We start from the raw sequence: 15,243 nt of genomic DNA, 5'->3' as shown, positions 1-15,243 counted from the left end.
TTATTTGGTATTCCTCTTCTAGATGTTTATATCTAGTTTAAGAAACTGTTGCAAGACAGAGTGAAGAGTGAATGAGGAGTTGAGGAATAGTGTCCCTGAGCCTGTCACGTGGCAGATGTGTAGTGGCCAAGTGCCCTTTACCGCCTTCTCCTGCCTGGGGAAGTCCAGGCTCTCAGAAGAGCCCCTGGTTGCTGCTCTGTAAGAGAAGAAGTCTTTAAGTGTTTCCTGAATCATGGTTTGAGCTTTGCAGATCTAAAACAATTTAACTGATAATTTACATACAAATTACAGCTGTGATCATTAAGGATAAGCAATGGAAATTGGCCTGGTTATGCCTTTACTGATGGAAACAAAAGGCCATAGTCTTCAAAGGTTGTTGCTTTTTGATGAAACAATTCTGATAAAGTCCAGCTGTCCTGGCATGTTAATTATGATGTGATGAGGCAGGAAATGGCTGTAGTGCCTTCCACAGGAAACTGAACCTTGGCATTCTCATTCCTGCATATTTAAAACTAAAGCGAACCTTTTAGAGCTGTTTTATTTACAATGGTAAGTATTCTTTTAAGCTTTTTTTTTTTATTTCCTTTGCCTCTGTTACAAATATATTTTCAGAGGCCAAGGTTTTCCAGTGCAGGCAGAGAGGCTGGTGAGGAAATCTAGCCTAATTTTCAAGGCTGCCCAGAAAAGATAACTGCACTTGAAGGCAACGGGGGCTGTAAGTGGCTCGGTAGCTGCGAGGAACAACTTGCTCTTGGGAGAGGAGGGCACTCGTGTGTACACGTGTGCGTTTGACCATTTGCCCTGTGTGTATTTTTAAGTAAAAGGCATGCATCGCAGATTTCACTCTGCGTTTGGTGTCCTTCTAGCTTGACAGATATTTTAACTGTCTGAAAAAACACTGTGGTAGATTTGTTCCAGACTGCATCCTGCATAGCTTTTTATTACTTCCAGCTTTTGTTGAAGGGATTAGTGCTTGTGGGGAAGGTGCAGGATTGGTTCCACTGCAAAATAGTCCTCTCTCTCCACAAAACGACTTTGTTGGCAGCTCAGTTTTTCCCTTCGTTGCCCTAAAGAGGGGCTTCAGCTTGGTTCTGGAGGGTCACCTCCAAGGACGTTGACCTGGGACTTCCTTTTACAAAGCCAAGGGCTGATCATGGTCAGTTCCTGCTGGCAGTGGTGGAAAACATATTGCTGGTGCTTGTTGCCTTGTCCTCATCGTGATTTTGAGAGGTAGCCCTAATTTAAGGGACTTCTATAATCCTGGCTTGGTGCTGGCAAGGCAACAGCTGTCGTGATGGTTGCACTGAGGTCCACGAATGTTAATTTAGTCTGGAGACCCCTGGGTAGCCCTGAAGATGTTGCTTTTCTGCCTTGAATTCTGGTCAGGTGACTGGAAGCTTTATGGCTTTTTTCCTTATCACCCTTTAAACAATTTCTTCTGGGCCAAGCAATGGTAAATTGGCACCGAGAACAAAAAGTATCTAAATGTAATCCACATGCTGTTCTTTTCATGCCTTGAAGAATTTCAGAAAGGATGAAACAAGGTTCAAATTCATCAAATCCTGTAGAGTGGAAACCCACTCAAGGGAGCAGCAAAAATTGGATGTTGCCTAGAAGTGTTTTTTAATTAAAGGTCAAATACAATAGTACTGAAAACCTTGGGAGGGGGTGTGTTGATGTGGTCATTTCGGTCGCGCTATTGTCTGCTCGAGGTGCTTGTCAGGCAGGCTTGGAGTTGTATGTCTTTGTATTAGATAAGTCCAAATAAAAATTGAGGAGTCCTGAAGTGAAGTGGTCCCCTGGGCTGCCTAATTTCAATTTCACATGCAGGAGATTTGCCTGATTAGATGTAATGTATTTGCAGTGGAGTGCAGTGTGGGTCAGCAGGATATTTTCTTCACTAATGAGAGCTCTAAAAAGCAATCAGGAATTCCCACCCGTTCCCCTGCTGCTCGTTACTGCTACGGGCCGGAGTCTGCCCTGTTGTTACTGTGATCTTTTAACAGTGGTGCTACCTTCTTCCACCTGTCCTGTTGGCAAAGAGGGGATGCCATGGACATTGTCTGTAAGAGGAGTCGGCACTTGGTGCTATCTACTTCTCAACCACGTTCCTTCTTGCTTTTAATCAATCTGGATGTTTTCCCTCTCAAGACAAACAGAAGCAGTAAAAGCTGCTTTTAGGTTTTGGCAATTTAATGGATAAAGAGAAATCAGTTAATCGAATTGTGCGTTAATCGAATCAGTTGCTGTACGAAAGCACAAAACGAGGGTGAGTGTTAGGGTTTGTGGATGTTGCTGCCTTTTTCTCTTTTCCCTTAAACATACTCAGGAGCTGCCAATATACGTTGCTACTGCCTAGTGAAAAATGATGGGATGGCTTGAAGCGTTTTCAACATGTGATGTCCGCATGTTTTTCTCCAAGCTCCCCTGTAATTCCGGAGCATTGCAGGTTACTCTGAGGGTTGTGTGAGGGGAAGCTTTCCAAGTAGAGCCCTTTTTCCCAGCCCAGGGAGTTTCCTTTCCCCTTCTCTCCGTGGCACAGAACTGAGCCACTTCTCTCCATTCTCTTCATTCCTCTCCATCCTCTTCTCTGCTCCCACCTCTTCCATAGAGCAAAGTCTTTCCTCCCTGTGCATTAGCTGTATATGAGGCTTATTAGAGCACTTGTTTTCCATGAGCAGAGTTGTTTTCTTTCAAGGGGTGTATGTTGATGAAAGAGGGAGGGTTACATGCAAGAAAACCAGAGGATGAGCTGCACCATAATGCAGTAGAAACCTGGCTGCACAAAGCAGCCTTGTTTGGGGAACTTGGTGGTTGGATCCTGACCCTGGTCCTGGGCTACACACTGATGGGAGCTTCTCTGGAGCTGGGTCCATCCAGCCTGTGCTCACCTGGGCAAGCTGAGGAGCCTGTGGTTCAGCAGTTGTGCTTGCTGGTGGCTGCTTCTATAGACATGAGAAGGCACATGTGGTGAATGTGATGAGAAGCGACCGTGCTGGCTGCAAAGTTGCTGGGTTGGCATTGCCCATTTGGGGTCAAATTAGGCACTCTGCTCCATTTGAGGTACCAATATAACTGGTTCAGATGGTTGATTGGCTTTGACCTGCCACAGTTTACTTTGACTTTGTGGGAATTGTGGGTAGGGCCGACTAGTGGTCACCTTATATTGCCTTGTGGAAGATGTTTAGCGATCCAGAGAAAATACCCTCTTAAAACATCAGTACCAACATATAATTCCGCCTTTGCCTGGTATACTTGTAACGTAATTTGGTCTTTGCGTGCAGTAGTTAATTCCTTTGGTTGGCTTTCTTTGAAGTCTTCTGTTATTTTAATGCAATCCTGGTTTTAGCAAATAATGTTAACAGTGATTTTCCTTGCATCCCTAATTCACTTTAGTCCATGTAACAATTTCTTAGTGTTGCAGTTAAATTTTCAATAGTTACCTGATTTTCTGTTTTGATTACATGCACAAATTTGCTTTGCTTTTCTACTTCATTAATTTTAACAGTAATTGCCACTTCGGGCAAAAAAAAAATATCACTTATCGGTCTTAGCATCATTATAAGGCTTGCTTTTGGAATGTTTTCTTTATACTGAGAGAGACGTTGTTAAAGGATTTATTCCTGTATTTTCTATCCAGCTGTATTTTTATTTAGAGAGGGGGGTGGCAGGATTTCTGAGTTTGCAGTGATTGTAAGAACTGCTATAAATATTTGAGGAACGGAAGAGTTTATTTATAGTGGAGTGTTAGGCTGCTAATGAAGGAAATGAAACAGGGCTGAGAGAAATGGAGTTATTTTTCTGGACCCCTCTAGTCCTAAAAATTCCACACTAATCTGATTTGCTTCAGGAAAACTCCATTGTAAAATAAATTAATGTTTCCTACTATTAAAAAGATCTTGAATCTTTAACTTTTTAAAAACTGTTATGGTGAGACAACTGAAGTGATGCCATGAAGACACTGTGTAATGTGGCCAAAGTGTTGTGTGGATCCAGAGCATGAAATAACCTTGTGCGTGGATCTGTCTTTCCAAATTTACTTCTTGGGGGGTAAAAACCGATGGGTAGTTGTATGGTTTTGTTCTGCTGTGTTTGCTATACTGGTATTTGACAAACTGTTGAGAACCTGGACAAGAGAGGGGTTTTCCAAGGGCTCCTCATGTGGGCATGGGAAGGAGTGAGTGACACCTTGCCAGGAGCCGGTAAAAGTGATTGCTCCAGTAAACATGGGCTCAGAGAGACACTCCTGTTTTATGCCATGGTGTTGGACATCAGTGAACATTTGGCCTTCAGCAGGCTCACAAGAGTGGGAAATCCCTGCAAAATGATCAGTGGTATGGCTGAGTTTTGCTGATCCTCCATTTGTAAATATATTGTAGTGGTTTCTGTGACAGTAACGGCACAGCTCCCATTGCCGTGGTACACTGTAGGGTTTAGCACACTCCTGGGCAGGTAGGTGTGTTTATCCCCTTTCTAACAGATGGGGCAAGGTTAAGGCTGACACTTCCAACAGGTCTTCTGGCTTGGTCTGAGTGGCTTCAGAGCTGGGGTCCAAGAATCCAAAGCTTGCCAAACGCACGTGGTAACTCAACTTGAGGTCTAAAGCGCCCGATTGTTTGAGTCTGCTGAAAACTCAGTACCTCTGTTGTACTTGACGTGCACAAACCAAAGGATATCTGTGGTTCATTAGTGGAATTTTTTCATAAATTATCCACTCAAGACTACAGACTTGCAAAAACTCTGGTCACCACTTGTGGCACGTGATTTCCAGTCGTGTACTCTTTCTAAACCCTGCTGTCTCTGCTAAAAGGAATGCACGCAGCACTTTGTGTCTTTGGAAAGGGCTGGAAAGGGAGCTTAGTTTCCAAGTACTGATATTTCTGGATGTATCTCTTTGAAACAGGGGCACCCTATTGGACACATACAGACAAAATGGAGAAGAGGCTACACGCGGTGCCAGCGGCAAACACGGTCAAGTTTCGTTGCCCAGCAATGGGGAACCCAACACCGACCATGCGATGGCTGAAAAATGGGAAAGAGTTTAAACAAGAGCATCGTATTGGTGGATACAAGGTATGTTCTCATGATATGATTTTGCAATTTCTGTTCTTGACCAAGCCTATGAAAAGGACAAACCAAAAAACAACTTGCTCAACTCAACAGAAATTCTTTTAATGGCCTTGGATCAAATGTAGAAGCAAAAATAAATAAATAATTGTTTTCTTCTGGGGAAGGGTGGGTGGTTTCTTTGGCGGTTACTGAGCACTAATTCTATATATATTTTTTTTTTTCTCAAATTCAAGTTTGTAGCATAGCAGTGGAGCTAAGGATTATTTATAGAGATTTATTTGGAAAACTAAAGACTGGCTTTGCAAAGTAGAGTAAGACTTTTGCTCTATTCACTTTCAGCCACATTGTTAAAAACATGGCCATCCACTCTGGTGATTGTAGACAGTTTAATAAAAGAAGGGTTGGAAGTCAAAAGTTATTATTTTCTGTGGAGTTTATGGTCTGTGAAACTGAAATGGGAAGCAGAATTTGAGGGAAAGTAACAGCAATTACTTACAAGGGTTTGTTTGAATTTTAAACAGCTTCAGATTAGATGGTTCCTTCTAAATTGGTGGTTACTGATTAAGAGAGAGTTTTAGGGAGGCCAGCTTGCTCTGGGGGTTAGTGCACAGACCTTTAACCTCCCGGTATCTGCCTAGGTCAGGTCAGAAGTCAGGGTTCGGTCATCTTATCCCACTCCTCACGGGGAATGGCAGTGTGTGACTTTGATGGGAAATTGCTGTTCAAGCACTACCTTCGCCATCCTGCGTTACCATAAACTCCTTTGTGGACCCTCTGTCAGTGGCTTCCTCCTTCCTCGCCCACCCAACACCTCAGCAACTTCAATCCAAAGATGAGAAATTTCCCAGTTAGTCACCTTGTGTCACGGTTGTAAGCCCCAGCCTAGAACATCTGCTGAGGAGCTCAGAGCAATTTGTAATGGTAATTAAGACAGAAGTTAACTGACTTTTCCAGACGACACAGTAAGCTCAAGAGTGAGTCCTGGGGGCTGCTTTACCCCAGTGATTACCCCAGTATTTTCAGGGTGCGGTGTTTTGCAATACCCCGATGGAGTCAGGGTGTATATTGCTTCATGGGCTGTTGACTCAGATCCTGCTTGGTACAAAAAAATATGTTTTCCAGTGCAGAGGAGGACAAGCCTTAGTCTCCTTTCCTCTCTAGTTAGATTTACTGTAGAAAGTGTCAAATTTTCCAACATTTGTGTTAGCAGAGAGCGAAGCCCAGAAAATCTCCCTGCATGAACGCTAATTATCTAAGTAGACTTTTCCATCTATGTTTGCTTACACCATAAATTACTGTTGCTTATGAGTCTACACCTGGCAACACCTTCTGCCTTTCATAACGCTGTGGAGTGTTAACGAATTGGCTACAATTCAGTGATTTTCACCTTTCTCAGCGTGTATTTAAAAACAAAACAAAAATGCCAATTAAAAATCCCCTGCAAACTAATCCAGACTTGGAAAATAATAGTAACTGTTTCAATACTAACTGAGACATTATTTGAACACTTTACATCTCATGAAGGAGAAATTCAGATGCCACTCTTGAAAACAGTGAAGGAAAACATGTGTCTTGCAAGGCAGGATGGAGGTACTTGGTGTCCTTGATGTACATGTAATTCTAGATCATAACTTACGTCTCTTTAGTCTAAAGGAAAAAGAAAGGGGGAACAGACATGGATTTTAGACTTTGTTGTTGCTCAGAAATACAGCAGACTGTAAATGATCTGATAGCTTTTATATATCGTTGTCATTCTGCTTACCAAACCCATGTAGAGTCCAGATTCTGTTGGTGTTTTGAATAACCATCTTTTTAAGGTGGAAAGCTTGCTTTTGGTGAATGGGTGTTAAAGAGCAAGGTCTCCAGAGCTTCTGGAGGCTGTGTCCTCTTCTTGTTAGAGGGGTAGGATGAGGTCACTGTGGGCTTAGTTCAAAATTATTTTGGAATAAAGAGAGGATTGTATTCTTTTGACATCTTTATACTGACAAACTCGTAATGAAGGAATCCTCAGAAAGGACTAAATCTTTCCTTGTTGGTCTGTTGTCAGCCAGATATCACAGCAAGTCATGGTAATTCTTGCACGCCAGCTTGTCTTCAATCTGGGCGTTACTATATGTAAAGCATTTCTGCCTGAGATCTTCATATTCGTAATACTTTGAGGGACTAGAATTGCTGGAACCAAACTTGGCCGTATCTGCTATCACCAGTTGATGTAACCCCATTCGTATCTTTCGGAAGAGACAATCATGCCTTGAAGACTTTAAGAACAAAGTAAAGGGAAGGAAAATGTGAAGCTTTACAGTAATCCTCCAGCCACCTCTCTCCTGCTGCCTTGAGCTCAGAAATCTCTTCTTTGTATTCTCTTTATCGCAATCAGATAGTGGCCTGTAGCACTTTGTCCAGCTGCCTGGGGAATGTCTTGAGTCAATTTGCACTCGGGCAGGCTAGCAGGAGGGTGTATATGCTGGCCAAGATAGCTTCCAGAGTGAAATTCCTCCACCATGACTAATTCTGGGTGGTGAATTTCAAAATCGAACCTTTGATGATTTTTCAAGGTATACCCAAAGTTCCTACAGCAAGGAGAAAGGAATCAGTTATTGAATGGCTAAACCCTGTTTAGTCTTGTTTATTTATTTATTTATTTATCCTTTTCTAAAGTGATGAGAGCTCTTGTCTTATTTATTTATTTATTTATTTATTTATCCATTTCTAAAGTGATGAGAGCTCGCTCTTGTGCATTTAAAGGCATTTTATAATTTCTTTGAGTGAACAATCTAAATCCTCTATGAGACACCACAGGAGCCTTTACTTTTCTGTACGCCACCCAGAAAGCAAATGTACTTCTATCAGTTATTACTGTTTAACAGGTGTGTGTTTTTACATGCATTTTGATAAGTTTCATCACTATGGTCATCTTATACACATTTAAAGACAGAGCAAAGACAGAGTTCTGACTCTATAGGAGCTGTAAAAGCCTATGGATTTTGCATGGATGTTCTGCACTTATTCTCTGCTGAGCAGTATATGTCTGAACAGTGTTGATTTTGTGGGGAATCCTTCCTTCACTTGAAATTGATTTACAATTGACCCCTTTAAATAATTTTTTGCTTGGTATTTTTCATGGTATACCTGTTCACTGAAGAGGTGTATTTTAAAATTAAACAGAACTGTCCACAATTTTTTGTATGATATTCCAAAAGCAAAACACTTCTGGGAAATGCTACTTGCTCTTTCCTAGTTTTCTGACCAATATTTCTTGGCATTTTGATTCCAGTTTAGATTTCCACCTCCAAGTTATATCTTAAGGGTGCAGTTGTATGCAGTTGATATTGATAATTTAATTTAAAAATTGAATTGTTTGGAGAGATTCTTTGGGAAGAATTAGTTAAAAATTTGATGGAGAAGATTGCCAAAGAAACTACCTCAGTAATTTGGTAGAAGTGTCCATAGCTGGTCAGGAAAAAAAAAATGTTGAGATTACTTTATTGAGATAATAAAAATATTATTTTTGAGTATGAAGGACAGATAAAATATGAAAATAGGTATTGCAAAGCAATAAAAACAAAAAAAAAAAGAGGGCAAAACCAGTTAAACTCTGTTGACAAAGTGTCTGAAGGGTCAAGCTGTGAATCAGGATATTTGGAATGTGTTTTTGTCCCTGAATTTCCCTGTCAAGAAACAGCAATGACAAATTGGAAGGGGTACCCTGAAGACCAGGTGATGAAGTAGGTGGGACTGGGGGGGTATTCTCTGGGATTTTGGAAGAACTCAATATGAAGTAAGGCTTCAGGGTAGAAATAGTCAAAATAACAGGATAATAGCTGTCAAGGAGCTAGTCAGGTTGGGGAGTTGGAGGAGTTTCCTACAACTGATAAATCTCTGGCTGTGGACACTTGTCCTTTGCTGGACCCCATGTGCCTGGTGAGGATGCTCCTGCTTGTTGCTGCCCTTGTGTTTTTTCCTAGTGGGTTGGTTCACATGAGCTCCCTAATATGTTCTGTCTGCCAGAGGAGCCATCTATTTAAACAGCTTCAAGGGACATAGTTGGCAAAATTTATTAGGCAATATTTGGAGAGCTGTACTGGGACTAGGGACTGACGACAGGTGACTTAAAAAGACCATGTTACCAAAGCCTGGCCAACCAGGGTGTTGTGAGCTTGCGTGGTTGTGGGGACGTGGCAGGACTGTTGCGTGTCTGAGAATGAAAGGTTCAATTTGGGAATCTTCAGCAGAAGATGCCGTCATCCCCAGCAAAGGGGAGCTTTTCTGGGCTTGGCGGTGCTGCACTTGTAACCAGAAAGCACCAAGCCAACAAGCTGAATCTAGTTGAATCCAGATCCATGACATAAATCCAGTTTCGTGACGATGTGTCATAAATGCTTTGGGCCTTTGCAGCAGTTGTTTAGCTTGAACTGAAGAGGCTTAAGCTGTTGTTTTATTATAAAGATATTATCTCTTCTCATTGGAGTTACAAAAAGGGAAATTGCGCAAATACTTTTTAATATTGCCATCCACTTGTGGCTATGAGTTAGTTGTGTTTTCTTATTGAATGCTAAACAATGTCTTGTGTTTTCCTATCAAATTAATTACTTACAGCTTGTTACCAATTTTTATTTTGTTTTAACTTCCGCAGAACCATGATCTGTTCTTCCTGTTTTGCAGTCAAATAGGTTAAAAATGCTTGCTCTGATTCTTAGAAGTGTGATGTAACTTGTAATGGCAAAAAGACAGGTCACTTTGACCAAGTCTCCCACAAAATAGCTCATAAAGAAGTAAAATATTCAGAATATGTAGCTGCTGTATGTGTTATTTACCAGCAGTTTATGGTAGTTATGCTTCCTGATCCAAACTTTGACTTTCAAGGTTGCTTAGCAGAATGATGAGACAATAAAATAACCCTGATAAACTCTATCTAGCTTTATAAACTTATCTTTTAGATCTTCATAGCGTGGAAAAAAAAAATCAATATATATTCCTTTGATATATACCATCAAGAAGTGGGGGCTGGGAAGAGGAGCTGTAAGTTTGGGCTGGAGATTTTGAGGTCATGTTGTCACATATTTCTGCAACACTTGGGTAGCATCCATGCCCTTCACCTGCTGCTGGAGTCTTGTCTACATTTCCTTTGCTTTTCAAAGCCCTCATGGCCATTCATTAGCTAAAATATAATATTTTATATTATATATAAAATAATAATTAGCCCATAACAGACATTACAATAATAGTAAAGTCTGGCTAATGAGCTAATTACTAGCTGGGAGGACTAGGAAATCCAGGAGCCCCTTTCAGAGAGGACTCTCTTCTTCCAAGCTTTGAACTGACAGCATTTTTACCTCCAGCAAGTGTGGGAGCTCAGCTCTTGGCACCGGGGCCAAAGCCCCGCACAGCCTTTTCCTGCTGGATAAGGACCTACGCAACCATCAGGCACGAAGCAGGATTTCAGACCTGTGGTTGTAATGGTCTTTTAAGAATGTATAGTTACTGGAAGTGTCACCGAATGGTCCATAAATTTTTCTGGTGTACAGCACTGAATTACCACTTTCCATTTGGCTGATTAAAATGACTGTACCAGATTGTATTTTTATTCCATTTGCTAAAATACGTACTTTGCAGTTTAGAATTTGTACGTTACAGCTACACAATGTTAAGATCTTTGAGCGCTTTGTCAAAAATGTAATGCTAAAACAAGGGATTAGTGGATAGCCAGCAAAAGGTCATTTTGGGAGCCAACTTATGATGCAGGAAATATATATGTGTACCGGATGACTCTATATCCTTCCAGTATTGGGCTGGATCCTATTTTCTGCAAGACCAATGCCAACGCGCCTTTTGAGTTCAAGTGGGAACAGAATCAGCACCTTTAATACATTCTGTCCGACCGGGATTGTAGGAAATAAATGTATATCCTTATGTGCTGTTTCCATGAGGATTTTCTTCAGGCGTTTTTCCTCAGGCAGCATCTTTGTTTCTGTCTTGTGGTACCCCAGAGCAGCAGGAGATGTGGCTGCTCTGTGTTATCTGTTGGAGAGATCCCAACCCTTGCCCTTCTGTACTTTGTTTTATCCAAAATGTGTGATTGAGCTATTAAAGAAAGACTTAGATGTTAGGGGGGGGTCATATCCATCACTTAATGTTGATGGGGTAGTTAATGTTATCAGATGATTGTTTGGAGACAGATGGGATTGAGAGGTAAAGCCTGGTAAGACAAACTGCTGCTGATTGGTGCCATCCTTGTGGGCATGATAGGACTGAGCATGCATCAACATCTGCAGTGCTCAGGTTGGTGACGAGGTAAATTTATAGCAGAACACCTGAAAATTTTCACTGCTGCAGCCATGCTGTTCTGCATCAGGTATAAATAGAGTATTTCTGTGTCCAGGACTGTCAAACGAGCACAGAAGTGGCTTTTAAACACGGATTACAAAAGGTTAACTCTTCAGAAAACAGTTCTTTTGGAGGGAGCGAGGGTGAAGCTGTGCTAGAGAAGTTTCCAACCTCTCTGGTTACAACCTTCCAGGTCCGCAACCAGCACTGGAGTCTCATCATGGAGAGCGTGGTCCCGTCTGACAAAGGAAATTATACATGCATAGTGGAAAACCAGTATGGATCCATCAATCACACGTACCACCTCGATGTTGTTGGTAAGTAAAACTCAGTCACGTGTAAGACTATGTTTTTAATGAATTAATTTCTCCTTTGAAACATTCAGAACTAAGCCGATGCATTTTGCATTAATTTTGAAGATGATTTCACAGTAGTCTAAAGATAAGATTTGACTACGTAACCAATTGCTATGTAACTTAATTTATTCATCTGTCTGACTCGTGCCTGTAGGACTAATCTACCCATGTCTTGGCAAAGATGTAGTATTCATGTGTGCAAGTGAGTTTGTGTTGCTGTGATACACCTACAAGCTTACCGTGCAGAACGAATAATAAATACTGATGCAATTTTAATCATTAGCATTACAATTTAATTATTACTTGTACCGTTGTGCTAACGCAAATTTTAATAACTGCAGTTATGGAACTGTCGAGTGATCCTTTAGATTGCTGTTATTATAGCGGAAACAATTTTATTGTTTTTAATGCAAAGCTAGATATTGACTTTGAAGCTAGTGGAGGTCTGGAGCTTCAGGAAAGGTGCTTTGCATTCACAGCAGTAGAACAGAGATGTGACTGTAGCCTGTTGTGTGAGCTCTGAGCAGTCCCTGAAACACAGATGACAAAAATTGTGAAGAAGTGTTTTACCTGAGGACAAATACTAAACAGTGTGTGGATTCTTAGTAGTAGCAAAGCTGTGATTCAGCAGGACTATTAAGCACATGCTTAATGTTAACTTAATAATACCAACCTAATAATACCAAAATCCTGTTGACTTTAATAAGGCTTACACATATTTAAGTGCTTAGCTAAATTAGGGCTTGAAATCTCAGAAACTAATTCCATTCACCCCCTACTCTTGCTGATTAGCCTGGATGGGCGTGAGCAGTTTTATTGACTCTGAAGGCATTGGTGTCCCAAAGAGATCAGTTTGGCTGATATAATAAGACCTGCTGGTAGTACCTTTGGGGATCTGAGCTGCAGCTTCTGAAGTATGTCTTGAGTGGGCTTTGCTCTCTCCAGGCTTGTGAGGTGACCTGAGAGTCACAAGCTCTTTGAGTAAAACTTCTGATTAATCAATCGAAAGCAAAAATGAATTTGATTGTTATAAACTATTTTTGTCTGACAGCCCTACTTACCTTCAGTGGAGACCCTTACTGTGAGTTTGGGTTTATATAATCAGAGCAGTGACAAAATTTTCATTTCCCTATTTCTTGATTGGTTTTAATATGAATAAAAATGCATCTCTCACGTTGTTTTGGATGCTCTTTAAAAGTAGCGTCTTATTTTGTCTGGGACCGTTTAAATCTGCGGAAGCTCCCAGATCCAAGTGCTCTCAGGCAGCAAGAAATGAAAACTTTCCCCATGAAAATGCCAGTGGGAGCCATTCTTCATGGAGCAGAGAACAACAGAAGGATTTTGTGGTGGGGATGTCATCAGACTGAAGTCCTACCACCAGCCCCATATGTTTAAGTTTTCAAAGGCAGTCAGTGAACCACCCAGCTCACCTCCACTTGGTTTTAAGTAGCCAACTCCGAAAGTGGTGAGGACTTCTATAGCCTTGGTCATATTTTTGTCATCCTTTATAGAGCAAGCTACAGGTATTGTTGAGGTGAACCGAGTGACTGTCAGAGCCATTTTTGTTTGAACACTTGGTGAAACAAAGTTTATGATGGGTGCAACAGCAACAGTTGCTGGAGATGGTAGTAAATCGTGTTCTGCACACCTTGGTCCTCTGGTGACCATCTTGCCAGAGGACGCGGGCTGCTCGCATGGGCTCACCAGGGATGAGGCTTGGCTTACAGAGCCTGGTCCAGGATGAATGCAAGGGAGATGGTAGTAAATTGTGTTCTGCACGCCTTGGTCCTCTGGTGACCATCTTGCCAGAGGACGCGGGCTGCTCGCATGGGCTCACCAGGGATGAGGCTTGGCTTACAGAGCCTGGTCCAGGAACAATGTAAGGGGTTGGTAAATTGTGGCTTTTTCTGAGTTTATTTCATTTTGATATATTTTTTTTCTTAATCCTCTAGGGAGCCTAGATTGATTCAACTTTGTTTTTACTTAGAACTGTGTTTTCATAGGCTACATGGGAGGGAAAAGCTACTTTTGGGATGCTGGGAGTTTTTCTTGCTGAAACAAAAATGGTTAAAAATTCCCCTTCCCTTCTCTGTCCCCTGCTCCTTTTCCTCCTTACCACCCCAGTCCCAATCTGGCATGTTTCATGTTGATCATAAATTTCTTCACCCATTTTTTTCTGGCAAATGTGTTCATAGATGATGCGGTCACTTGAGCAAATATTTGTCAGAAGTCCTCTCGCCTCCTTTCCCCCTCTGAGCCTTTTGAATGTCTTACATTGAGGAATATTATGCAGAAGTTTATTTTTCCTGGCAGTAAATTCTAGTGACCTGCATGAATGAATGGAATGGTAATAAGGATTATGTCATTTATTTAAATGTCTATTCCTTTCTTATAGAGAAGCAGAAAAGTAAATAATGAGGTTTTTCAAAAGTGAGTAGGGATTTGGGGTGCTAGGTACCCAGCTGGTGGGACCCATAGGAGCCCAGATTTTCCCTGGGCAAATATTCATTTCTGATGCTCAAACCCAATGAGAATAGCAAACCAGAAGTCCAAAAATTCCTTCTGCAAATCCCAGCCTGCATCTTGGAGTTCATCATACTTAATCATTTTACTACTTTTTATTTAACAAGTTAAAGGGTGCAATTGCTAGTTTACTTGGAAAACGTATGGGTGGGAACACTCACCTTAAGATACCTGTGTGGAATTTAGTGTGATTCTCTCAAGAGATGCTGCATTGGGAACTTAACCCAAAAGGGGGATTGATGTTAGAGAGCTCAGCCATTTCTGTGTTGCCAAAAGCTTGTAATAATTCTGGAGGCTGGGCATAAAGTTGCTGAAGCAGTAAATTAAGGCCGGCCAGAAGGGGAAACTCTGACAGTTTTTCTAGTTAAAACAGTCTTACAGAAGTTAATTTTGTGCCTTTTTTCTCCCCTGTTTTCATATGAATTTTCAGTTCCCACAGGGTTGTGGAGTTATGAATGTTTGTTTAGAGGCAATTGCGTTTGTAGACCACCTCTTAGAAATTTCAGTTTGTAATTTTAGATCAAGTTGTGTGTGGAAAACTGTCAGTTGAAAGCCTCTGAAATTGCTTTTCCTATATGGTTTAACTGGTTCCAGAGTTGATTAAGTGTAAGTAATAGCAAATGGTATTAAACATGGTAACATATTACACCAACATGAGCATCTGACTATATGGTGTAATGTAGAGAACCCTCTGATTATGTCACAGATTTGGGAGGTATCCCAGCAAAAATCATGCCAAGTAATGACACAATGCTAGTTAGGAATATCCAGTATTACTTGATGCCAATAACTTTCCAAACCTTGAACTCTTTTGACAATTAAAAGCCTGGAGCCAGCAGGGCTGAGTAGTTTTCAGTCAGAATGTAGGTGTGAAGTATTCTCGTTTTTACCTTGTAATTACTTGCAAGAACCCTCTTAAAATAGTCAACTCAGCTCAGATGGTCTCATTCAAATTTACAAACCTGGCAAA

The 15,243-nt window shown here is 41.2% G+C and overlaps 1 protein-coding gene across 12 annotated transcripts in view; it reads left to right on the top strand.

Moving 5' to 3' along the window:
• The window catches only part of FGFR2 (fibroblast growth factor receptor 2), a 90,871-nt gene that overhangs the window by 29,836 nt on the left and 45,792 nt on the right, over positions 1-15,243 (top strand). For all 12 annotated transcript variants that reach the window (XM_014945297.1, XM_014945300.1, XM_014945299.1 and 9 more), the window contains 2 exons: positions 4,904-5,073; positions 11,588-11,711. In XM_014945297.1, the coding sequence (XP_014800783.1) occupies positions 4,904-5,073; positions 11,588-11,711 (294 nt within the window). The remainder of the gene's footprint in view (positions 1-4,903; positions 5,074-11,587; positions 11,712-15,243) is intronic.

Source organism: Calidris pugnax, unplaced genomic scaffold (assembly GCF_001431845.1).
Source record: "Calidris pugnax isolate Ruff unplaced genomic scaffold, ASM143184v1 scaffold89, whole genome shotgun sequence".
Lineage (NCBI taxonomy): Eukaryota > Metazoa > Chordata > Aves > Charadriiformes > Scolopacidae > Calidris > Calidris pugnax.
Note: the sequence above shows the minus strand (reverse complement) of the source record. Positions and strands in the feature narration are given on the sequence as shown.